The following is a 25,181-nucleotide window of genomic DNA, read 5'->3' as shown; positions in this document are numbered from 1 at the left end:
CCACCACACTTCCTGGGGGCAGGCCCCTTTGAGGCAGAGACACTGAGTCACAGGGTGAGTATGCAGGTAAGAATTTATTCTCTTTTGCAATGACCGGGAGGGTTTCCCCCTTTTAAAGATCCTTGCCTGTGTCTCCCCACCCCACTGTTTTGACACAATCATCAGGGTTAGTCTAGTTTACTTCTTGGTGGCTCAATATAGCTGACTTGAAAGGCAAATTCTGACTATGTTTTACTCAGAATTTACAGAGGCAAATAGCAGAGGGCAACCAAGACATCCTGCTGAAAGAGGTAAAGACTGGAACTGATGGAATGTTTGCTGAGGTAAGATGGTTCATCTCAGAAGGGATAAGTAGCCTGTCTAGCAACTCCTGTAACAGCCCCACTGGGAGAGGGAGAGAGCAATCCTGCAGCCTGCTCAGACTCTCAATGTTTTATCTACACTGGCCCCAAATGTATCCAGTGCAATCTGCAGAAGTACAAAGTACAGGAAAAAAAAACCTGTCCCAGGTACAAATGGTCAAGGCATAAAAGCCCAGCACTAAATTCTAAAACAGTGTTTGACCAGAAAACAAGCCCTTCCCGAAATGATAGAATGAACCCAATTCTGTACTAGTTGCAACAGTTACCCTTTTGCATATAATCTTGCCATGGCTAAAGAAGACCCAAGAAGCAAGCAAGCAAGGTCCTGTTCTATATTCCATTGTATCCTGTTGATTAGGAACAGCACTGTCTGCAAAAGGTGCTAGCAGGAGTTTAGAAATTTATCTCACTAAATTTACCAAACCAAACATCTTAACATTAACATCACATTACATATCTGAAGGACCACCAATTCCTGCTTGAACCTGCCTGCAAATTAGAGTAATCTTCAGAGCTGCCACCAAAAGCAGGAATGATTAGTGGGGATGCAGGACAGGACCTTTGCAGTAGCAGCACCTGGATGGTTGAAGTCCCTCCCAAGGAAGGCTAGACTGGCCCATTCCTTGTTGTAGTTTAGGCACACAGTGGAGCCATTTTTGTTTTGCCAGTCTTTCAATGAGCCTTAATTTAATCTGGCTCTGGTTTTGTTTTATTCTGGTTTTCAGTGTTCTTTTTAACTGTTCTGATATTTTATTGTTGTAAGCCACTTTGGGGTCTCTTTTTAGAGAAATAAGGCAGTATAGAAAAGTTTTCTAAATAAATAATAATATTCCTGATACTGATAGAGCTCTCAATTTACATAGCAGAAAGTGTAATGAAAAAAATGGTTTCTTTCTTTCAGGATGCTACAGAAATAACCATTTCCACATGTGGGAAACTTGACTCCAAGAACAATTGCCCATGATCGCTTTCTTAAACAATGGTCCATCCCACCCTACAACATTGTACAGGCAACAGTGATTTGCCCATTGCAATGTACATCTATAAGAACATTTGATTTTTACCCTCAAAGATTTAACAAACTTTGTATTCTGAACAAGAGAAGCTTTGCCGGGATAAATGTGCAGATTTAATCAATTGTTTTGTACCTGGTTCTCAATTGCTTTCCTGTTTTTAGGATCACTAACAATTGAGAGTTGTAGCTCAGCCATCTTTTTCATCTTGCTATCCATGTCAATTTTTTGGATAAGGCTTTTAGTCTGATTTTTCAGCAATCTGACTGTATCCTCTTTCCCAAGTTTCTTTGCAAAAAGAGAAGCAGAAGCAGAGTGTATTGCCGTAACCCAATTTTCAAGGTCAGTCTGGCTTGTAGCCTAAAAAAAAAGCAACCAAAAATTAACATTATAAACAAAATGCTAAAATAGAATCTAGCTAGTTCCAAAACCAACATCAGACAAGGATAACTGTGTGGGGTCAGCTTAAGTGGGGTCGTCTTATCTTCTCCATTGCTCCATGATGTTTACATGCAACCCCACCCCCCCCCAAGCCCACAAATAATAAAAGGTTTCTGTTAAAGTAATGTTCCCTTACAGAGCTGGCAACTGTAATTACTAGTAATGCTTACTCTTTATCTAAAGAGGAAGAACTTTGTATAAAAGATGAAATTCATCACATGATGCTTGGCTGCAGGGATGGCAATTACATAACCTGTCATTAGTTTAATTTTAAAGAACTGTACAGAATGGAAGTTACATTTGAAGTAATGGAGAGAAAGAAAAATATGATGATGATGATTTCAATAGCTGTCCATAGCAGTTTATGCACACCTTCTAATTCATCTGCAGCAGCGTCTTACAATGTACTAAAGGCCTCTTCAACCTATATGCTTTCTGTGAAAGAAAAGCAAATATTTGAAGCACCCCTTGGTTGTGTAGTATGCCTGCCCATTATTGTATCCAGAAACAGATGCACTTATAAGCAGCCTTCCCCAACTTCATGCCCTCCAGATGTTTTTGCCTACAAATCCCATCATCCCTGACCGTTGATCATGCTGACTGGCACTGATGGGAGCTGCAGTCCAAAATATCTGGAGGGCACACGTTTGAGGAAGGCTGTTTATAAGAATTCTTGACGGGGAACCCAATCCATCTAATTCTTTTGCTATCATTATTGTTTCCCTATATTAACAGCTGGTAGAACTGTAACAGCTTCCGGAAAATACATGGAAGCATTTCTATGGGACTACATGTTGTGTGTGACTCAAGGATGCCACCACAAATAGCATCCCCATGCTGAATTTGCCCTCTCCCCATTGTAGGCAGTATCCAATTGTTCCCTTGCATGAGTGGCCCAGGCCCGCCAGCCCCGCTTGCAGCCATGATGTACTACCAGTGGCAAGTGCTGAAATGAGCAGAAACACATGTTTCTGGAAGGGGCAGGTTGCGCCCCTTCCAGAAATGAGTGTTTCCACTCACTTCAGTGCACACCCCTGGAAGTGCTATATTGCGGCCGCCAGTGGTAGGGGCTGCATGCTCACTGCTGCTGATGGGGCCAGCTGTGCATGCACCATGGCCATTGGGCCTGGGCCATCTGAGCAAGGGTACAACTGGATACTGCCCAATGTGTAGAATCTCTTGTTCCACATTCTGACACCACCACATATGGGTTGGGTCCAGATTTATTTATGCTTAGAATTTATGCTTAAGTTAGTCATGATCCACTGAAATCAAGGGAATTTAAGTGGGTCTACTCTAAGTATGACTAAGTCTGGATCCAACCCAGTATATTTCTCAGAGCCCACCAGTGGCAACCAATTATGTGGCACAAAGGACTTGATATTACCACATCACACGATACGTTATCCTTCACACTTTACGGAGAGGGGAGAGAATTCAACACAGGAATTCCATTTTCACTGACATTCCCATGATACCAGTAACATGCATTTTTTTGACCTGTGCTACCTAAAGTTTGGTGAGTTAATCTCTAGTTCCTCTGCCTCTTCAAAACCCAGCTTGTACCTCCAGTAGTTCTCGGTTCACATACTGCTGCAGCCTAGCTTGTAGGATTTTGAGCATAACCTTGCTGGCATGTGAAATGAGTGCAATTGTACCGTAGTTTGAACACTCTTTGGCATTGCCCATCTTTGGAATCGGAATGTAAACTGACCTTTTCCAGTCTTGTGGCCACTGTTGAGTGTTCCAAATTTGTTGGCATATTGAGTGCAGCACTTTAACAGCACCATCTTTTAGGATTTTAAATAGCTCAGCTGGAATACTGTAATCTCCGCTTGCTTTGTTGTTAGTAATGCTTCCTAAGGCCCACTTGACTTCACTCTCCAGGATGTCCGGCTCAACAGTAAGAACCAGACATGGAACAACTGACTGGTTCAAAATTGGGAAAGGAGTATGACAAGGCTGTATATTGTTGCCCTGCTTATTGAACTTATATGCAGAGTACATCATGAGAAACGCTGGGTTGGATGAATCACAGGTCGGAATTAAGATTGCCAGGTGAATTATCAACAAGCTCAGATACGCAGACGATACCACCCTAGTGGCAGAAAGCAAAGAGGATCTAAACATCCTCTTGTTGAGGGTGAAAGTGGAGAGTGCAAAAGCTGGTTTGAAACTCAACATTAAAAAAACTAAGATCATGGCATCTGGCCCCTTCACTTCCTGGCATATAGAAAGGGAAGAAATGGAAGCAGTGACAGATTTTATTTTCTTGGGCTCCAAGATCACTGCAGACGGTGACTGTAGCCATGCAATTAAAAGACGCTTGCTCCGTGGGAGGAAAGCTATGGCAAACCTAGACAGCATAGTAAGAAGCAGAGACATCACCTTGCCGACAAAGGTTCATATAATCAAAGCTATGGTTTTCCCAGTAGTAACGTATGGCTGTGAGAGCTGGACTATAAGGAAGGCTGAGTGCCGAAGAACTGATGCTTTTGCACTGTGGTGCTGGAGAAGACTCTTACGAGTCCCCTGGACGGCAAGGAGGTCAAATCAGTCCATCCTAAAGGAAATCAACCCTGACTGCTCATTGGAAGGACAGATACTGAAGCTGAAGCTCAAATATTTTGGCCACCTAATGCGAAGAGAAAACTCCCTGGAAAAGACCCTGATGGTGGGAAAGATTGAAGGCAAAAGGAGAAGGGGACGGCAGAGGATGAGGTGGCTAGATAGCATCACCGATGCAATGAATATGAATTTGAGCACATTCTGGGAGAGAGCAGAGGACAGGAAGGCCTGGCGTGCTATGGTCCATGGGGTCACGAAGAGTCGGACACGACTTAACGACTGAACAACAACAACCTAAAGTTTAGGTGAATGTATCAGACAAATACAACAAAATTAATTTCACTTCAAAGAAGAATTCCAGAAATGACTGGCAAGGAATAGCTAATTAACTGGTTAAATTCCTTTAAAAATCCTTTAATTAATGGGGTAGCATATTTAAAAAATAAAAGTACTTACAAAAGCTATGTGGGGCGAAAGGAAATGAGGTAAGACCATGTCATCTGGAATTCTTCCCAAGAGCACTTTTACAATTCTGAATTTAGTGGTTCTGTGTTTTAAATACGGTATGACAATATATCTTATAAAAACTTCAATATGAATGAACAACAAGAAGAAGAATACCTGGAATAAGTAGACATCCCCAAATGAGTTGCTGAGACAGAAAACATTCTCCTTCTTTGGGTGTTCTGGACAAGACTGCACTATACTGTCTTCTGCAAACAGAGCATATCGAGGTGAGATGTTCTGCTCCATGGAATTCCTCCCGTAAGTCTCATAAAACAGCAGGGTGCATCCTTTATAAAAGGAAAAATAAAAAATGAGGTCCTGGTTTATTGGTTTCCCAACCAATATCCTCCTGGAATACAGGATTAACACAGGGCAGTTGGAATTAGGGGCATCTCTCCACACTAAGACTAGCTGAACAATATGAACCACCAGTGAACCAACTCACATTTCACCTGCAGAATATGCAATAGATATAGCTGAGAAATGCCCCAGCCACAGAGATGCAATGTTACAAAGAGTTTAGAACTGAAAAGGGATTGTAGTTGTACAACTTTATCCTGATCAGAAAGGTTGATAAATCTCCACTAATCCCAGTATGTGTCCATCTGGTGCATCATACCTTCAGTAGTGTCCATATCTTTATCTCCCCTAATTCTTTCCTCTGTCTACTCCTTGATTAAAAAGGATCATGTAGTATCTGTGGGAGTCTATTTTCTACTTGGCTCATTATTCATACTTTGGGTGAGTTTAGATGAAAATGTCTTGTGACCATCAGTTACTACAGTTACTAGCAATGGCCTGGAAGCTGCCTCTCCATGGCTTCTTCCAAGTAATTACAGCATCTTTCACTAACTGGGTGCCCTCCAGGTGTTTTGGACTACAACTCCCAGCATTCCTGAACACTGGCAATGCTGGCTGGGTAGATGGGAGTTGGAGTCCAAAACATCTGGAGGACACCAAGTTGGGGAAGGCTGAACTACAGCAACATTTGAATTCAGGATCAACACAGGTGGAACTGACACAGTTTATCACATCCCAATTATTGCTCTCTGTCATGGCTGGGCAATGCTTGAACATATCTATTTATTATTTACTTATTTATAAAAGCATTTTATATAGCTTTCCAGTCCTAACAAGCCCCCCTCCCCCAAGCAGGCCCCGGTAAGTTACCATGTCACAAGTCATGTCCATATAGTTCATGGATCTAAACATTATCCAAGCAGCTTGAGTTGAGGACATATTGGTGTGTTGTAATTGACAAGGAACACACCCTGCAAATGCCAGCACTTAAATATTTATTTAGTGTTTTTAACACAATATTTAAAGTATTTTTTAAATCAAACATTTTAACTGGATATTGTGTGTTCCCCTGCAAGTGCTCACTCAGCATTGTTCCTTTTAAGTGGCTAAACCTGGATATATGCCCTAGCATTTTGTGAGTCTCTACTTAACTCAGTTATTTGTAGTCTGCACACTCTCCTCCTTCTACATCCAGGTTTTTAAAAGCTAGTCAGGTAAACAGTAACAAGATTATCTTCCCCAATGAGCAGAAGGGTATTATCCCTGAAGAGGGACTTGTGGTACTATCACATGAAAGTTAAAACATAGGTGTGTCCCACCTAAGTTTTAATGCATACTTAATGTGTGAAACTTAATGTGTGAAAAAGCTCACAGTGTATAATCTCGAACTCTGATAAACAAGCCCCAGGAACATTATTTGATAAGAGATCTTGAGCTCTACTCAAAGCAACCAAGTGTTTTCAAGAGATTTGGGGATCATTTTTCTCTTTTTCTTTGCTCAAAAGGAATCTATCAGTAGATCCATGAATGCCATTGTCTGTAGAGGATGTGTATGCTGGAGAGGACACAAATCCTGCTTCAAAACAGATGACACCATTACCTTGTTATATAGATACAATGTATTGTGTTCAAAATTTAAAAGTTCAAAATAATGTCAAATGTGTTGAAAACTATCCAAACAGTGTGTGTGCTTGACACAAAATGATAACCTACCATCATTATTTTATCTTGTCACTTTGTGTCGGAGCTGTTAAATATTTTTGTTAAGAAACAAACAGCAGCCACAATCTCCAAGCACAGATGAGATGAGACAACCTTCTTCTGGCTGCTCCCCAGGGTCAGATTACAGCATATGTGATATGATCAGAACGTGGCTGGAATGTAGTACCCCTTGCCCAGATAAATTAATTAGGCAAGACAGATGGGAAGGAAAAACATTCCATGTTAAATGAATGGTCTTGATGGCCCTTTAAGCACTGCTAAAGTCTCAGAACACCAATCAATTCACTTTTGGCAGGTAACCAGATGGTTGTAATCTTTCCTGTTATTGATAAATTAAACTCAGCTCAGAAGAAAACACAGAAAATAAAACCACCACCACAACGTACAGTTTTTAGTTGCTGTGTGTTACTTTTAAGCCAAAAATACAAACATAAACTTGTAGCCATTTACATGTTATGAACACACCAGCTCACTGATGTCTGGCAAATTGAGTTCCAAGTGCATGACAATATAAAAAAATTGAAAGCAAAAAGAGTTCTGCCATAAGTGGGGATAAGATGTTTTAGCAGCAAGGATCACAATAAAGCCCAGAGCAGAAACAGACAGCAAAATCGGTAAAGTCACTTGCGATATTGTACAAGCATTCTGGATACACATGTTTTGTCTTGAGGCACACCAAGCTTTCAACTGTAGTATGAGGAATCTCAAGAAGGGGGCGGGGGTATGGAAATATGCTGCAGTTTACTAAAGGCAAATCAGATATATATACTTGTGCTACAAAAATCCAACAAGGACAATAGAAAATGCATTCCTTGTTGTTTCTTGCATTTAATTCCTTGCATTTAATTTCTTCCAGCATTGTCCTTGGCATCCATTTACAATGTATCCAGAAATTAATTTAAGCTAGGAGTCATTAACATTTTGCCACATATGATTCCAATGCTAGAATTCAGCCTTGGAACAGGTGCAGGAACAGGGTACACTGAGCATATGCAGAGCACCTTTTTTTCAATGCTAAATAACCATTCCAAACATCTGGATTAGGGAACGAGGCTTCCAAGTCAGAGGAGATGACTTTCAAGCAGACCTGTGTTGTAAGTAAGCAAGCAAGCACACCCACACATGTTGGACTGAACGTCTGCACTCCTGGGGGCTAAGCATGGTCGGGCACCGGCTGAGGGCTCACACCCAGGAGCTCCCTGAAGTTGCTCCACATCTTCAGCATTGTAACCTGCTTGTTTACCTGCCTCTCATTCTGGCCCAGCATGAAGGATGAACAGTAAATGCCACTGCTCTCTGCCTGTCAAGCAAGCGGTAGCAATGATGAGAAAGAGGATGAGGAGCAAGAGCGGTTGGTGATCATGGTGGTGAGTAGGTAGAGCGAGGGGCCCATTGAGGGTGTTTTGCCCAAGGCCCCTCACTGACCCAGCACTGCATCCACATGGACACCTAGAGGCAGAACCAGCAGCACATCCCATACAGGGGGCAGAACCTACAGCACAGTCTTGATCCCCAGAAATCTTGCTATGTCCCTTCACACAATTCATGCCTGAAGGGAACTACTGTCATTCCTAACCTGCATGAATACTGGATATCTGATAGAGCACCTCTCCTGACATGATCCTACCCATACACTACACTCAACGTCTAAGGTCCTCCTCTGGCTGCCTACTTCAAGGGAAGCTTGGAAGACAGCAACAAGGGAGAGGGCCTTCTAGGTGGTGGCCCCCCAATTGTGGAATTATCTCCCCGATGAGGCCCGCCTGGCACCAACACTGTTATCTGTTCAGCACCAGGTCAAGACCTTTCTCTTCTCCCAGGCATTTGGCAGCATATGATGAGTTTTAATTGGTCCTGAATTTGTCTTATGGTTATGGCTGACTGCTTGAAGTTGTTTTTAGATATATGTTGTCTTTGTGTATATTGTTTGTTCATGTGTTTTTTTACATAAATGGTTTTAACTTCTGTATACTAAATTTAAATATTTTTAATCTTTGTAAACTGCCTAGATAGCTTTGGCTATGGGGCGGTATAGAAATGTAATAAATAATAATAATAGCCAAGACCCATACAGGATGTCAGGATTGTTGCAGGAGTTTACCAGCAACCAGATTACTTCAGTCACTGTATAAATTTTACACTCCACTCATCACAGTGCTGTTCAAGAGAGGAAGCACATTTCATTCCTCCCTGTCTGATGGGCCAACCAGGAAAAGTGGAAAGACTGTGGGTGCTTCCAGACAGAGGGCTCCTAGCACTACCAATTATAAGGTATTATGCAGCTATTTCATCTTTTTTCCTTAACAGATTTTCTGCTGTAACAAAAAAGATGGAAGAAGCAGCAAAGAAAACATGAGAAGGTTATGAGTGGAAGATGATGGCATCTGGATCTCCAGTAAATGGGGCATGGCACTTGTCTGGACGCCCTGTCTGGAAGAACCCACTATGACTCTTAAATGTTAGGGTGAAAGGGCACATAAACAGATAAGGTTTAAGACAGACCACACCCCTGGCAAGGGCATCCAAGGACTGTAGACAGACAGAATACCTTGCATGTGTCACAAGAACTTGGATCATTAATATATTTGTGCATGGGATGAAGTTTGTTAAAATATTCACATAATGATGACTTGGGGGAAATACACAAAACACTCCATTTTAAAGGTTTTACTTTGCAAACTTCCTTTCTAGTAAATTAAATAGTATTCTGATCAGATATAAAAGTGAATTAAAAATACACTGCCAATAAATAACATAGTCTACATTGGTTAAAATCATACCTTTTAGCGTTACCCAGTACTGTTTCCATTTTCTCCGGGTAACCAGCTCAAGCTTCTTCTCTTTCTGTAGGGTCACAAGAGGTTTGAAGAAAAGCCACCCGGCTTTGCGAACAACTCCTTGCTCTTTCTCATAAAGCAAATCTAATTGTTCCAAGGAACTGAGTGACTCACTGCTTGAGTCCTCAGTTTCTGTGGAGGTGTCTGTGTTTTCAATGTTGGTCCTGCTCAGGTCAAGCTCCCGCATGAAATTTTCGTAAATGTTCTGTCTCAGAGCATCACTACTGATTGCATTAACAGATTCACTTCTCTGGGGGAAGATCTGGCCAGAGCCGGGTGACCACAGAGATCCAGAGAGATGTGAAGGAGCAAGAGTGTCTGGAGAAAGACTTTCAATTCCAGTGTCAAAGTACTCATTTGAATCTTTGCATTTTGGCTCCTATGGAAAAGAAGAAAAACTGCACATTCAACCAGCATATAGTGATCAAATAGTTTGACTTGGATGGCTTCATGTTTACATATTCTGCAAATACATTGCTTCATGAAAGGATCCTTCGTAGAGAGTGGACTTGCCCCCTCCTCCAGCCATTTTTCAGCAACAAGGACTCCCCCTCCCCCCTATATATGTGAATGAAGGAACTAATCCATTCACGTGTAGAGGGGGGAAATAGCTTGGCAGGCACTTCAGCGTGGCCTTGCAGCTGCCCTGTTGGAAACCCTTGTACTAAGATATGTTTATTACCACTATCATTATTATACCAACATGTTCTGACCAGTTTAAGGTGTTTATTTTTCTATACAGAATAATTTCAAATAGTTGCAGACAGATCCTTGCAGCAAGGTGTATTTCCATTTTCTTGATTTTCTGTTTTTAAAGTTTAATTTAAGTTAAATGTATAATACTAACACCTTGCTCTTCATCTGGAGGGAACTGAGGCACCTTACATATGATTACCAGATAATCCCCCATCCAAGCACCTAACAAAGTCAAACCCACTTAGCAGCAGAATTACATTCAACACATTACCTGGCCTGTTTTTTTGTGTAGTTGGAGAGGTCTACAGGGTAGCAGTTACTTACATTCGTAATTCTTAAGGATCATGCCATTCTGCAACATCAAATATTGCACCAGCCAGCACACACCGCTCCATCACAAAATACCTTGCCAGCTTGTTAAGCCTTGGTTTCAAGATGCCAAGCCTCCAATACTGAGCCTTGTCCTAAGTGTGTGTAACAACATTTTTCCACTGGTGATGCAGGGACTTATATTCCTGGTCCAGTCCCAAAGCCACCTCTACCTCCCCTTTGCCCAAAGCTAAGTTTCTGGGGAGCTTTGAGCCACAGGAAGGGGGAAAGTAGAGATAGCAACAGCAGAGCAGGTATTTCTTGAGTACCCCAAGACATTTGCTCCAAGCACAACCGAAGATGAACCCTTTGGGATGAATTCAGGGATGCTCACACATCCCTAGTAGGAATGCATTACAATACCAAGACAAAAAAGGCAAGGAGGAATTATCTTCCACAGAAGTCTACTCCTGTTTTTCCCCTGCCTCCCTTCCATGAAGCAACTCCCTTCAGAAACTTTTCATCATCTTCTTCTTCTTTTTTAAATCAGCCCTGCAGGAGGCTGAAAGTGGCCTTAAGGGGGTACTATAAGGAGAGCTGTACAAGCCGCTCTTATAGCCAAGGTTATATTAAAACCAAGGAAATGATTAGAGGATGGTGAAGGGACTAGGTCTCTGCTGAGAAGCAGAGGAGAGAATTAGAAAAGGGCATATGCGGAAGCAGGAAGTAAAACAGAGTTTTAAAATGGTACTGCCATGTCCCATTCAGTCAGAACACTGGGATGGTGTGGGTGGAGGCAGCAGGATTGAGACAGAGGGGTCTGTTTTAGGATTATGCAAGGTTTGTTTAACCTCATGCTCACTGGGTTCACACAATACAACAACCTCTGAGCGGGGGTTGCATATGCAATTTGGCACCCACAGGCATCACAACTCATCATGATTAAAAAGCCACGGCACGTCGTCTGAACTCAGTCAGTGACAGAGGCTGCCCTGTCAGCATAGTTTACTTGCTTGGCAGGGGAAGCACTGGCAATTTGTTTGTTTTTAATAGGCAGAAATACCACAGCTTCTTTCTGCTAGAAACTACAGTTCAGTTCTAGGGGCCAGAATTAAACCATGGTCACAAGACATTCATGGCCTGTCGTTGAGTTATTTGAGAGTTGTTTCCCCCTCCAGCAAGCCATGCTACCCAAGTTTGGCTGACAGAACAAGTCAAACCCGGCACGCGCCACAGCTTAAACTTTTGTTGTTCAGTCATTAAGTCATGTCCAACTCTTTGTGACCCCATGGACCATAGCACGCCAGGCCTTCCTGTCCTCCACTCTCTCCCGGAGTGTGCTCAAGTTCATATTCATTGCATCGGTGATGTTATCTAGCCATCTCATCCTCTGCCGTCCCCTTCTCCTTTTGTTTTCAAGCTTTCCCAGCATCAGGGTCTTTTCCAGGAAGTTTTCTCTTCGAATTAGGTGGCCAAAATATTTGAGCTTCAGCTTCAGTATCTGTCCTTCCAATGAGCACTCAGGGTTGATTTCCTTTAGGATTGACTGATTTGACCTCCTTGCCATCCAGGGGACTCGTAAGAGTCTTCTCCAGCACCACAGTTCGAAAGCATCAATTCTTCGGCGCTCAGCCTTCCTTATAGTCCAGCTCTCACAGCCATACATTACTACTGGGAAAACAATAGCTTTGATTAGATGGACCTTTGTTGGCAAGGTGATGTCTCTGCTTCTTACTATGCTGTCTAGGTGTGCCATAGCTTTCCTCCCAAGGAGCAAGCGTCTTTTAATTGCATGGCTACAGTCACTGTCTGCGGTGATCTTGGAGCCCAAGAAAGTAAAATCTGTCACTGCTTCCATTTCTTCCCCTTCTATATGCCAGGAAGTGATGGGGCCAGATGCCATGATCTTAGTTTTTTTAATGTTGAGTTTCAAACCAGCTTTTGCACTCTCCTCTTTCACCCTCAACAAGAGGCTGTTTAGATCCTCTTCGCTTTCTGCCACTAGGGTGGTATCGTCTGCATATCGGAGGTTGTTGATAATTCTCCCGGCAATCTTAATTTTGACCTGTGATTCATCCAACCCGGCGTTTCTCATGATGTACTCTGCATATAAATTAAATAAGCAGGGCGACAATATACAGCCTTGTCGTACTCCTTTCCCAATTTTGAACCAATCGGTTGTTCCATGTCTGGTTCTTACTGTTGCTTCTTGACCCTCGTACAGGTTTCTCAGGAGACAGGTAAGATGGTCTGGTACTCCCATCTCTTTCAGAATTTGCCACAGTTTGTTGTGATCCACACAATCAAAGGTCAATGAAGCAGAAATAGATGTTTTTCTGGAATTCTCTTACTTTCTCCATGAGCCAGCGAATGTTGGCGACTTGATCTCTAGTTCCTCTGCCTCTTCGAAACCCAGCTTGTACTTCCAGTAGTTCTCAGTTCACATGCTGCTGAAGCCTAGCTTGTAGGATTTTGAGCATCACCTTGCTGGCATGTGAAATGAGCGCAGTTGTGCGGTAGTTTGAACACTCTTTGGCATTGCCCTTCTTTGGAATTGGAATGTAAACTGACCTTTTCCAGTCTTGTGGCCACTGCTGAGTGTTCCAAATTTGTTGGCATATTGAGTGCAGCACTTTAACAGCATCATCTTTTAGGATTTTAAATAGCTCAGCTGGAAGACTGTCATCTCCGCTAGCTTTGTTGTTACTAATGCTTCCTAAGGCCCACTTCACTTCACTCTCGAGGATGTCCGGCTCAAGTTCAGTGACTGCACTATCATAGCTATCAGGAGCATTAAGATATTTCCTGTATAGTTCTTCTGTGTATTCTTTCCACCTCTTCTTAATCTCATCTGCTTCTGTTAGGTCCCTGCCTTCTTTGTCCTTTATCATGCCCATCTTTGCACAAAACGTTCCCTTGAGATCTCCGATTTTCTTGAAAAGATCTCTAGTCTTTCCCATTCTATTGTTTTCCTCGATTTCTTTGCATTATTAATTTAAGAAGGCCTTCTTGTCTCTCCTTGCTGTTCTCTGGAACTCTGCATTCAGTTGGCTCTATCTTCCCCTTTCTCCCTTGCTTTTCGCTTCCCTTCTTTCCTCAGCTACTTGTAAAACCTCATCAGACAGCCACTTGGCTTTCTTGCATTTCTTTGTCTTTGGGATGGATTTCGTTGCTGCCTCCTGAACAATGTTACGGACCTCCGTCCATAGTTCCTCAGGCACTCTGTCTATCAGGTCTAATCCCTGAAATCTATTCCTCACCTCCACTGTATATTCATCAGGGATATGATTTAGGTCATACCTGAATGGTTTAGTGGTTGCCCCTACGTTCTTCAATTTAAGCCGAAATTTTGCAACAAGAAGCTCATGATCTGAGCCACAGTCAGCTCCAGGTCTTGTTTTTACTGACTGTATAGAGCTTCTCCATCTTTGGCTGCAAAATACATAATCAATCTGATTTCGATATTGACCGTCTGGTGATGTCCATGTGTAGAGTCGCCTCTTGTGCTGTTGGAAAAGAGTGTTTGCCATGATCAGCGTGTTCTCTTGGCAAAACTCTATTAGCCTTTGTCCTGCTTCATTTTGTACACCAAGGCCATGCTTGCCTATTATCCTGGTGATTTCTTGACTTCCTACTTTAGCATCCAATCCCCTATGATGAAGAGGACATCTTTTTTTGGTGTTAGTTCTAGAAGGTGTTGTAGGTCTTCATAGAACCGATCAACCTCAGCTTCTTCAGCATCAGTGGTTGGGGCATAGACTTGAATTACTGTGATGTTGAATGGTTTGCCTTGGATTCATACTGAGATCATTCTATCGTTTTTGAGACTGTACCCCAGTACTGCTTTTCCCACCCTTTTGTTGACTATGAGTGCTACTCCATTTCTTCTAAGGGATTCTTGCTCACAGTAGTAGATATAATGGTCTCCTGAATTAAATTCACCCATGCCTGTCCATTTTAGTTCGCTGATTCCCAAGATGTCGATGTTCAATCTTGCCATCTCATGTTTGACCACCTCCAGCTTACCTTGATTCATTGATCTGACATTCCAGGTTCCTAAACAATATTGTTCATTACAGCATCGGACTTTCTTTTCACCACCAGACACATCCACAGCTGAGTGTCCTTTCGGCTTTGGCCCAGCCACTTCACTCTTTCTGGCGCTACTTGGAAATTCCCTCTGCTCTTCCCCAGTAGTATATTGGACACCTTCTTCCAGCGTCATATCTTTTAGCCTTGTGATACGTTCCATGGGGTTTTCTTGGCAAGAATACTGGAGTGGGTTGCCATTTCTTTCTCCAGTGGACCACATTTTGTAAGAACTCTCCATCATGACCTGTCCATCTTGGGTGGCCCTGCACGGCATAGCTTATGGCTTCACTGAGTTATGCAAGCCCCTTCGCCACAACAAGGCAGTGATCCATGAAGGGGACAGCTTAAACTAGACACCATGAATTGTTTGAGCTGTGGGGCTTGTGCAAACAAGGCCAATATCTGTGGATTCCTGCTGGGAAAGGAGTTGTGGATTCCTGCCACAACTTCCAGCACTAACATATATAACACTAACATGCTGTATACAAGCATCTTCGTCTTGAATTTTGGCTATTGGGCTGAAATGAAATAGAAATAAAATAAATAAATAAATTTATAGGACATGCTTTTCTAGCACATACCTTTGGAACATCATGCTTGCTGTTTCAGCAAGTCTAATTATCCGTTAGAACTAAGTTATATATTACCCATTTGCACTAGCTGTGATTACATAAAAGTATTTTTATAAGAAGGGCAGAGTAGTAAACTATTCAGAGTTGAATGCTTTACATACGATTTTAATTTTAAGTTTGGCAGGCCTATTTCCTAGATCTTCTACTTCTACGTTGGTCTATCCAGAGCTCATTGCAGGACTGCAATTTAAAGGGCTTGATAGCGGAAAATAATAATTACCCTCAACTCCCGCTGCGATCTTCCAAAATAGATATCTTTGGACAGAATTTCAACATAGTTGAGAACCAGTTCTGTTGGGAAGAGTATCTCTGCCTGACACTATTACTAAAATGCTTAAAATAGCACACGTATATGTGTACAGTAAGTCATAAGTGAACAATACCTAACGTTATTTAGTACTGAAACATCCAAGGCAGCTGTTCCCAACTCCATCTGAAGATCCTCACAATTGTTTAATTTTTTTTTCCTCCACTGTTGTTTATATAGCTTTTAACAAAGGATTTGCTTTGTACATTTTTTTTAAATCTTAGGGCAGACCAAAGAGAAGCAGTCTTAACTGTGCTCTTCTGGTCATCACACAGAAGCAGCTAACTTTGCCTACTCCTTAACATGGCACTTAACAGACAGCTGGGTCATGTTTGGGGAAGGATGACCACATTCCTCCAATGCACAGCCAATGCAGAACAGCAGCCACAGTTGCAGCTGGAGTTGGAAAAGGTCATTCTGCCCATGAAAAGGCCACAGCTAGCACTGTATTTATTCAGTGTTACAAGGAGACGAGTCAGCTTGGACACATACTGTTTCTAGAACTCCCTTATTCTTCCCAGATTCCTGCTACCCATGCAGCAGAACAATGCTAATGTTTTAAAACTGTGGATTTGTTTAGAAATAAACCCACTCTATTTTCTTATTTCCCCTCACCCAGGGGAAATAGATTTTTGCCTTTCCGGCAGCAGCAAGGGTGGAGACAGACAAAATCAGATGAGTGGATGGATAGGTAGCAAGATACTACCAAGACAGAAATAAAGGAAGATATAGTGAGTGATTGCTATGGCAGGGAAATGGGGAATGCAGAACTACATGGAATCAGTGGCAAGACATACTAAAGTGGAGTATGGATTTGCCATGGATTTGCTCTCTACCACACCTCTTTAACATAGCCTGTTGTCAAACTTAGTTTTCTTTTCTTTTTTTAATATTCAATAGCAATGGAAATACTACTTCATATTTAATGAGCTTCCGCCATGCATTAAAAACGTGGTTGTTCAGGGAGGTATTTGGGGTGGGTTAGGGTATTTTTAGAAATATGATGTTTTTAATGTAGACTTGTATTGTTTTAAACTGTTTCTATTATTGTACATCGCCCACAGTGGCTGGGTGACCAGCCAGATGGGCGATTAATAAATTTAATTAATTAATTAATTAATAAGACACATTTGTACTCAAATATACACACACACACACACACACACACACGATGTCAGTCTGATAGAAAGGCTGCACTTCTAGATAAGTAACCACATATCTCTTCTTAACAAATGGAAATGGAGGTCTAATTCTGCATGCGTGTATGTTGGCAATCTCGCAGCTACCCGGTAAGAAGTTTTCTATCAGATTACTGTGCATACTCTGAAAAAATACCACCCCTTGAAAATGTCTCATTGAAAGGTAGGGTAGAAATCTGTCAACATTTTTCAAAATAACACTGAAAATATACATTCCAGTTTACCCAACCACTCAGTACTGAGTTGGAGTGACTGAATTATTTGAAGAGAAAGTCCCAGCATTTACCCAAAACAAGGTAACAGAACAAACGTACTTAGCAGCAAACCAAGTGGAGCATATATACTAATGGGAAGGGTTCAAGACTCATAACTTCAGAAAAGACTTTCATCTGAAAAGTCTACATACCTGTAGCTTCCTCTTCTTTCTCGATAGGCTTCCTGTCCAATCACTGATCCGACGCATTCGGCTTTTTAATGTTTCCTTCTTTGTCACATCCCCATTAAGGACTGTAGATTTCCTGCAGGGGAGAGTGTAGGAAGAGTATTGTGGAGGTCCTCTGCTCTCTACGTTAGAAGGAACATCTATGGCTGAGGCAAATGAAACACGGTTGCTTAAGCTGACATGAGTATGGATATAATCTGCAGAAAGCCCTATATCAGAGGTTTGGCAGCTTGTTAGATTTGAATCCCTATATAAATCATGGAGGGAAGAGAGAGATGAGCTTTGGTTCAAGAGTTTCTTGCAATCATTCTGGGGAAAACCACCTTGGATACTTGCATCTGGGGTGCTCCTGGACATGTATGACCCATCCAGCTCATTCATATCTCCATTATTGCCCCATGGAGCATCATACCATGAAGACTCTGAACTAATGGAGCTCCCTTTACTGGATCTAAGTCTTGAGTCAGTGGCTGACAGGCGATGGCTTTCAGCATAGTCTCCACTAGAAGATTCCTTCACTTCAAGCACATTATTCTTTTCAGACACTGAAGTAGGTGAGTACCGTAAGAGTTGAACTGGTCCACTGGATTCCTCTCTAGAGACGGTACTGTTGCTGCTGCTGTTGTGAAATTCAACCCTCAAACACCCATCTAGCTTCCCCAGTGTCTTAATGAGAACTTTTGGACTCATTCTGTCATCTGGTGGTGGGCTCTCTTTCTTCCCATAGCAGTTTAAGAAGTGCCCATTACATTCCCTGGTAGCAACATGGCTGCTTGTAGCTTCAAAGTCAATGTAGCGAAAACCATTATCAGGCAAAAATGCATTATTACTCCCTTGGCTGTAGTTCCCCAAGGTGTGAGTTCTATGTTTGGCATGGCTGCTGCTCTTAGAAACTTTCACGACTGTTTCATTAAGTCTTGAAGAATAAGGCGGAGTATTCTTGAAATGAGAAAGGCAGCTCCTGGCTAATGATCGGGATTTGTAGTTGGTGCCACTGACGCTGTGACTCCATCCGTGTAAGGAGCAGGACTTCTCATCTTTACTATGGATGCTGCGAATTTTCATAGAGCAAGGCTTCTGCTTGGCACCAGATGTAGAATTAGTGTGACTTTTTGTTCCCTGAAGGCTGTACTGGCTTTCTGAATTCCCCATCTTTCACTAAATTAAGAGAATACAAACAGTGGTGGCTATTAAAACAAACTTACTCTAAACAAAGAATAGTTTTACTCTTACACATCAACTTCTACAAATATTACTTGATAAGAAAACTCCACTTATTTGTCTTTATCCAGTAGATTAAATGTATTTTTAGCTTTACTATGGTCAATTTGCATAGGAATTATTCTGGAAATGACTCAATACTCAAGTAAAGTCAATCCAAAAATTACTCAGTCATTGAATAGTTCTCTCCCCTATTCTACTTGCAAGTTCTGCTGCATTTAACCTGCATTCAGAAGTTTGAAACTCATCTCTGTGCTGTACACAACGATTGGCACAGCATTTACTCACATGAGTAATAAGAGTGAGAGGTACTGTGTATTAAGATCTGTCTTGTATTTTTGGGGATTTCATCAACTTTATCCCAATTTAAATATATCATTAGAACAGATAGAAAACCTAAGTTATAAAAAAAAATGAAGTTACCAAGTAAGGCTCAATTCAGATGTCACATCAAGACCATAGCTGAAGACCCACAACATGGTTTGAACTTTGCAGTAAGTTCAAACCACTTTAAACCACAGTAAAGCAGCTTGTCTGCTTTTGTTTTCCATCTACACAGAGCTCAGCACTCCATTTTATAAGTTCATTCATATTTCCTTGGTGCAGCAGCAATGGTCTTAACTGTGCTTTGCCAATTATTTGTGAATTCAGCTGTAAGAAGAGATCACAGTTAGCAGAAAGTGTGGTTGGCAAACCAGCTTCAAATAATGATTTGATATCCTGGCTTGGAAGACCCTTACAAAGGTTTGTAAAGTGGCATAGGTTCAGTTATAACACCAAAACCTGGTTTGGCTTTACAAATCATGGCTCAGTGTTATGTTTGAATACAGCCATGTAATAAAACTGCACTTACCCAAAGGTAAGCAAATAAGGCCATATAGTGCATTATGCCAAGTAGGCATCTGCTTTGGGGTGAGAGAGATTGCACAATTAAGTTTATTCCTAACTTTCATAAAAACAAGTTTAGCCACACGCCCAGCTCTTGGTTAATCTTTATCATGAGTGTACTGATTTTACATGACCGAAAGTTAGCTCTGGAAACCTACATATTATGCCAGCATGGGACCAGCTTTATGGTATATGGATGTTTGGATTTTACAGTCTGTGGCCAGTGTCTGACACTACCCACGCACCTCTGCTCATTCTGTTGCATCTGTGGAACCGACCGCCCATGGAACAGAAAGCTAGTGATCCTTAAAGCAACCTCAGGAATGAGCCAAAATGGTCAATTCCAGAATGGAGCAGGTCAATGGAGGTCCCCTCTACAAGCTTCACTGACCTGTCCCATTCCAGAAGTGAGTGTTTTGGCTCATTTCTGTGGTTGCTTTAAGAACCATTAGCTTCCCGTTGAGCTGGCAGGCAGTCCTGCTGGTGCACAGGCAGCATTGGATACTGCCCCATTTTCTCTGTGACCTCATACAGTCTTTCAGATCACCAGAACAAGCAAAGTTCACATAAACTTTCCACATTGTTCAAAATAATTGAATGTAGCTACTTTAATATTTTAATTTTGTTTGTAACTCAACTCTTATACTGTCATATCAGGTTTTCATGAAATCCTACTAACCATTTTGAAAATGAAAATATTTGTATCAGACATACCTGAAATATCACTCAAAGGTGGGTCGAAGTAGCAGTCTGTGTCCTTGACATTATCTTGACAGCTGGTCATCAAAGTTTCCCCCAAATGGATGGAATTTTATGAATCCCTATAAAACAAGGGTGAGAAATGTCTCAGTGAAGTAAATACACAGATGTCCACATTTTATTACAGCCACTGAGTGACCATGTTAGAGATTGACTAGACACTGCCAGAGCAAAAAGTCAGGAGCACGAGGGCCACTGCTTAAATTCCAATGCTGTAACAGTGTTAAAATTACAATGAAGTTTCTCAACCCCTTCCTTAACAAGTAGATTTCAGTAACAAATAGTTCTACCATCAAAATTAAGAGTACAGGATAAAATATGAGATATGATTCTGATGCTTTAGAGGATAATGCTTTTTTAAAACTCCTTCCTTAGACAGGGCTATACGTTTTTCAACTGAATTGACTATGTGCTCCTTCACAGGTAATACCAAAACTATGGTTTTGCACTATGAAATCAAGCTCTGTGTCCATGTGCTTCCCTCACCCCTGTGCTCATATTCATTCTCTGGAATTCATTCCCATTGCAGGTTCTCAGCAAACCACAGTTTGCAGTTTCATCGGAATAAGACAAACTATGATATGCACAAACAACACTTTGACCACAAAAAAGGATAGCAAACCATCTTTTCAACATGGTTTGTAGTCAAACTATACTGTGTTTGGCATTATGTCTGAACCAGTCCCAGGTCTTTCAAGGCGGAATAGTTGTCTTATGCATATATTATACAGCTAACTCTCTCATTACAATTTGATCAGTCTCTGTGGGGGGTTTGTTGTTGTTGATTCATGATCCTGTCTGAATTCCTGCTGTGACCTAGAGGTGAAAGGCTACTGGGTAATTCACTCATCCAACCACCTGGCAACCTCTGTATTTGTGTTTTAAAGTTGATCTGCCAGCAAAGCAACAGCAAGGACAGCACTAGGCACTGCATACACCACAAGACAAAAGCAGCTACTGAGAGTAACACAAATGTATTCAGGGACCAAACAATAAACTATATTTCAAGTTTTTTAAAAAGGGATCAATTTTATAGAACATTGCAGTAGGTTTATCTGCAAGATCATTTCTTTTTGGAACTTCTAGCTATCAGATGTAGAGTCTATGTTTGTAGAGCCCAAAGCACTACAAAGTGTTTACCCATTATCTGCCCTATACCAGAATACTTAAAAAAAAAAAAATGAAGCACATGTTTTATTATAATGTATGTCTAACATACCAAAAATATCACTCATTATTAAATGAACTCATTGTCCTAGCAGATAATTTGCTAACCTACAGGTTAATGAAGTTAAAGGTCACAACAAACTTGCCTTACAACAGCACAAACAGAAAGAAAGCCACGGTGGGAGGTCAGTAAACAAATGACAGTGATTTTCCAGATTATATCCTGTGGTATCTATGCACATAAAGCCACACACATTTTCTCTAAGACATTTTGCTTTACAACTCTGGGACAGTGATATAGCTCAATCTTATTGCACCAACTAAAACACTTACTTTTTTTTAACTATGTAAATATTTATGACTTTGCTTTCTTGTAAGTACTAATTGCTTCAACATATAAATGTCACCAACATAAAGCACATTTTAGGGTAACAGGCACAGCCCTATGCTAAGATAAGATATAACAATACAGATGATTGGAAGGAAAACACTACATAAATTTTGCAAGCCCTCTGTTACTGCGTAAATGTAAATCACCAGGGGACTATGGACCAGTGCAACACAGAGAAGTCACCAATCAGGGCATTTGTATTCAGACCCTATGATACAACAGCATAAACTACATTCAACAGGCTACATTCACAAGGTTTCAGAAACCTATTTCTATTCATAAGAGGACACGAAACCCAATTTGTCTAAAGAATCAGTCAAAGACCATCTGGTCTCTACCAGGATTGCGCACTCACTGTGTAATCCTTTTTAACAGAGTGGGCAGCAAGCAAGCTGCTGTTATAAACCTCAGTACAACAGCATCAATTCTTTCCAAGTTGAGCCAGTGATACAACTTCCATTGTACAGGGATACAATGAAGATGGCTAATGAATACATCTATCAAAGGCAGGTATGCATAATGGGATGACAAATGGCACAATGAACAGTTAAGGCTATAACCACTGTATGTGAAAAATGCTGTTGTGGAGCATTTCTTATCACATGAGGCAACTTCGTAACAGCATAAAGCTTGCCAACACTTAACACTCTTGATTACTCATGATAAACAAAGTTGCATTTATATCTCGTTAATTTTATTAATGAGCTAGGCCTCACTCCAAAATTATACTATGGCTGCAATCATATATATATATATATATATATATATATATATATATATATATATATATATATATATGAACACAGAGACATGCATATAGGAAGATAGGAAGCTGCCTTATACCAAGTCCATCTAGTTCAGTACTGTACATACTGACTAGCAGCATCTCTCCAGGGTTTCAAACAGGGTTCTTTCCCAGCCCTACCTGGAGATGCCGAGGACTGAACCTGGGACCTTCTGAATGCAAAGCTTGTGGCCTTCCCCCATCGGACTATGACGCTCAGGCCCTCACTCCACTGGCATGGCTGGCATCTACCTATTCCTCCATTGAACTTAATGCTATGTTGCTGCTCTGCTGTGGTAGGGAACATAATGGCTTAGACCTAGAACACCCTCACTTCTAAGCTCGACTATCACAATCACCAACTGTTCCCTCTTCACTTTCCTTTTCCTAAACTTAATAACTCATGGACAGATTTGATCAGGATTTTGGCATTAGCAGGATACTCAGTAGGCAAGTAACAATATTTGACAGATTCACAAGGATATGATGCAAGTAGTATTTCCTTTTCAAGTTGTGCACTTTGCATTAGAAGTAAAACTGCAAATGCAAGAGGACAAAAATCACATGCACAACTATTATATGAATGTGCCTTTTGCCAAGACCACACATGTTGTTTTTTTATATCAAGTAACTAGAGATGTGCATAACAGTCACTTTGCAGCTCAAATACAGAGAACTCTCTGGCAAGAATTTACTGCATTTTTGAAAACTAGGCATTTTGGTCACATGCTCTTGCAAATCAAAAGCAGAGTTTTTGATTTCTGCAATCTTAGCCATGCTCCAATGCAAAATATATATACCAATGCAAGTCTTCCATGGTATACCTGGAAGATTACTTTTAAAATTATATACCAAGATATTCAAGGGATGAGCAGCCAAATATAAATGATTGATTTTGACATTCCCATTTAGCCTTAAATTTCTCCCTTATTCCATCTGAAGCAAGAGCTCTATATCTCGTTGCAATGGGCCTCAAACAAAGTAGCATTACAACAGTCTCTCAACAATTTTGAAACTAAAGCATCTATGTTGCATTTCGTGATCGACAGTCCCAAAATTATAATATTAACAGAAAGGTAGAATAGTCTTAAGAAGGGGTTGGCCACTTGTGACCCTCCAGATGTTTTGGCCTACAACTCCCATCAGCCCTAGCCAGCATAAGCAATGGTGAGGGATCATAGGAGCTGTGGCCCTCCAGATATTTTGGCCTACAAGTTGCCCACCCCTGATCTAAAGGTTCATGATACAGTTCAACTGCAGAAACTTCTTGTGCACATATCTACTTTGAAGACTGCATTTGAACGGTACTATTCAAGGCACACATGCACTCAACATTCACAACCTTACTTCTAGATTAAGTAACCCATGATAGCAGTGACCTTCTGATTCTGTAGTCACAGTTACTAACTCAAATAAAAGCCACAACAGCCCACATTAATTTAAGAGAGACTAAAAGCATGTTTATCCCACTTTACTATGCAGTATATCCTGGAAATGGTCTTCTAGAGTCACTGACAGCTCAACATGGTTACTCAGACAGAAGGCAGCTGTTACCATGGCTCTCTATTGGTACCTTCCCAGTTTGGGGCATGGAAGATGAGATGAAGGAAATGACACACCAAATCATAACACTTTGTGGCCAAGCCATGAGAGCCAATGTAGGATTGTCACCAACAGTTAGCAACAGTACTAGCTAACCCAAAACAAATAACTTGCTGCATTTTAGAATTAGAAGGAAATTATGGCACTGACAGAAATTAGAGTGTACATATCTAAATATCAATACTGCAGAAGCTAAAAATACACCAGTCAAAACAAAAAGGGAAGTAACGCCCACAATTACATCATATCATTCAGACCAGCAGACAGAGTGATGCAGTGACTAGATTGCTGGATTTGGATATAGGAGATGCAGGCACAAATCCTTGCATGCCAAATGTCCTGGTGAAAAATACTACCTGACTTTCAGCTTAAATCCATCTAACATAATTAATGAATGGAAAAAAGGAAGAGTTATAAAGTACTTCGTACAGTAGTGTGTGCTGTAGAAATGATAACAGCCAATATGCTGCCCCATCTGTCATGACTCTCCTTTCCCATGAAAAGGGGGAAACCCTGTGCTAGTTATAGTGGGACCCGCTGCGCCCGCCTCTATACTGCCTTTGTGCACACTGGGCTTCCACCGCTAGGTGTATTCTTGTTCTGGCCTTGACTTTCAACTACACAACTACCATAAGCTGAGAAGCCCCCAAACATGGTACACACCCTCCAATCGTTCTGGGTAGTTGGGCAGAACCCCACAGCAAATTCTGGATGGCTACTTTTAGGACTGGCAACAAAGCAGCTGCTCATGCTTTTTCCCTACACCCACTTTTTTTTTGCTGTAATCACTGCCAGATCGCAGGGAGTTTTCAGCCTCACCTCCCTTTGGCTGAATTAAATGGTCACAAGCTTCTTTGATATACAAGACCTCTAGTTTCCCTGACTTGACAATTAAGAATTACTGGTCGCAACTCTTCCAACAATTGCACTTCCTCCTCTGTT

General features: G+C 41.3%; 1 protein-coding gene across 1 annotated transcript in view; it reads right to left on the bottom strand.

Moving 5' to 3' along the window:
* Window positions 1–20,334, bottom strand: part of TIAM2 (TIAM Rac1 associated GEF 2) — a 128,214-nt gene extending 107,880 nt beyond the window's left edge. Inside the window, exons 1-5 of the mRNA XM_084827878.1 lie at window positions 20,251–20,334; window positions 17,392–18,585; window positions 9,694–10,129; window positions 5,006–5,178; window positions 1,511–1,735 (exon numbers count right to left, since the gene is read on the bottom strand). Coding sequence (XP_084684004.1) covers window positions 1,511–1,735; window positions 5,006–5,178; window positions 9,694–10,129; window positions 17,392–18,579 — 2,022 coding nt within the window. The 5' untranslated portion in view covers window positions 18,580–18,585; window positions 20,251–20,334. The remainder of the gene's footprint in view (window positions 1–1,510; window positions 1,736–5,005; window positions 5,179–9,693; window positions 10,130–17,391; window positions 18,586–20,250) is intronic.
* Between the last annotated feature and the right edge of the window lie 4,847 nt (window positions 20,335–25,181).

The sequence above is a fragment of the Heloderma suspectum genome, chromosome 1 (genome assembly GCF_057233095.1).
Source record: "Heloderma suspectum isolate Gila_16-S chromosome 1, 16-S_ref, whole genome shotgun sequence".
Taxonomy (NCBI): domain Eukaryota; kingdom Metazoa; phylum Chordata; class Lepidosauria; order Squamata; family Helodermatidae; genus Heloderma; species Heloderma suspectum.
The sequence above is the reverse complement of the archived record's forward strand: the minus strand, read 5'-3'. Positions and strand labels throughout refer to the sequence as shown.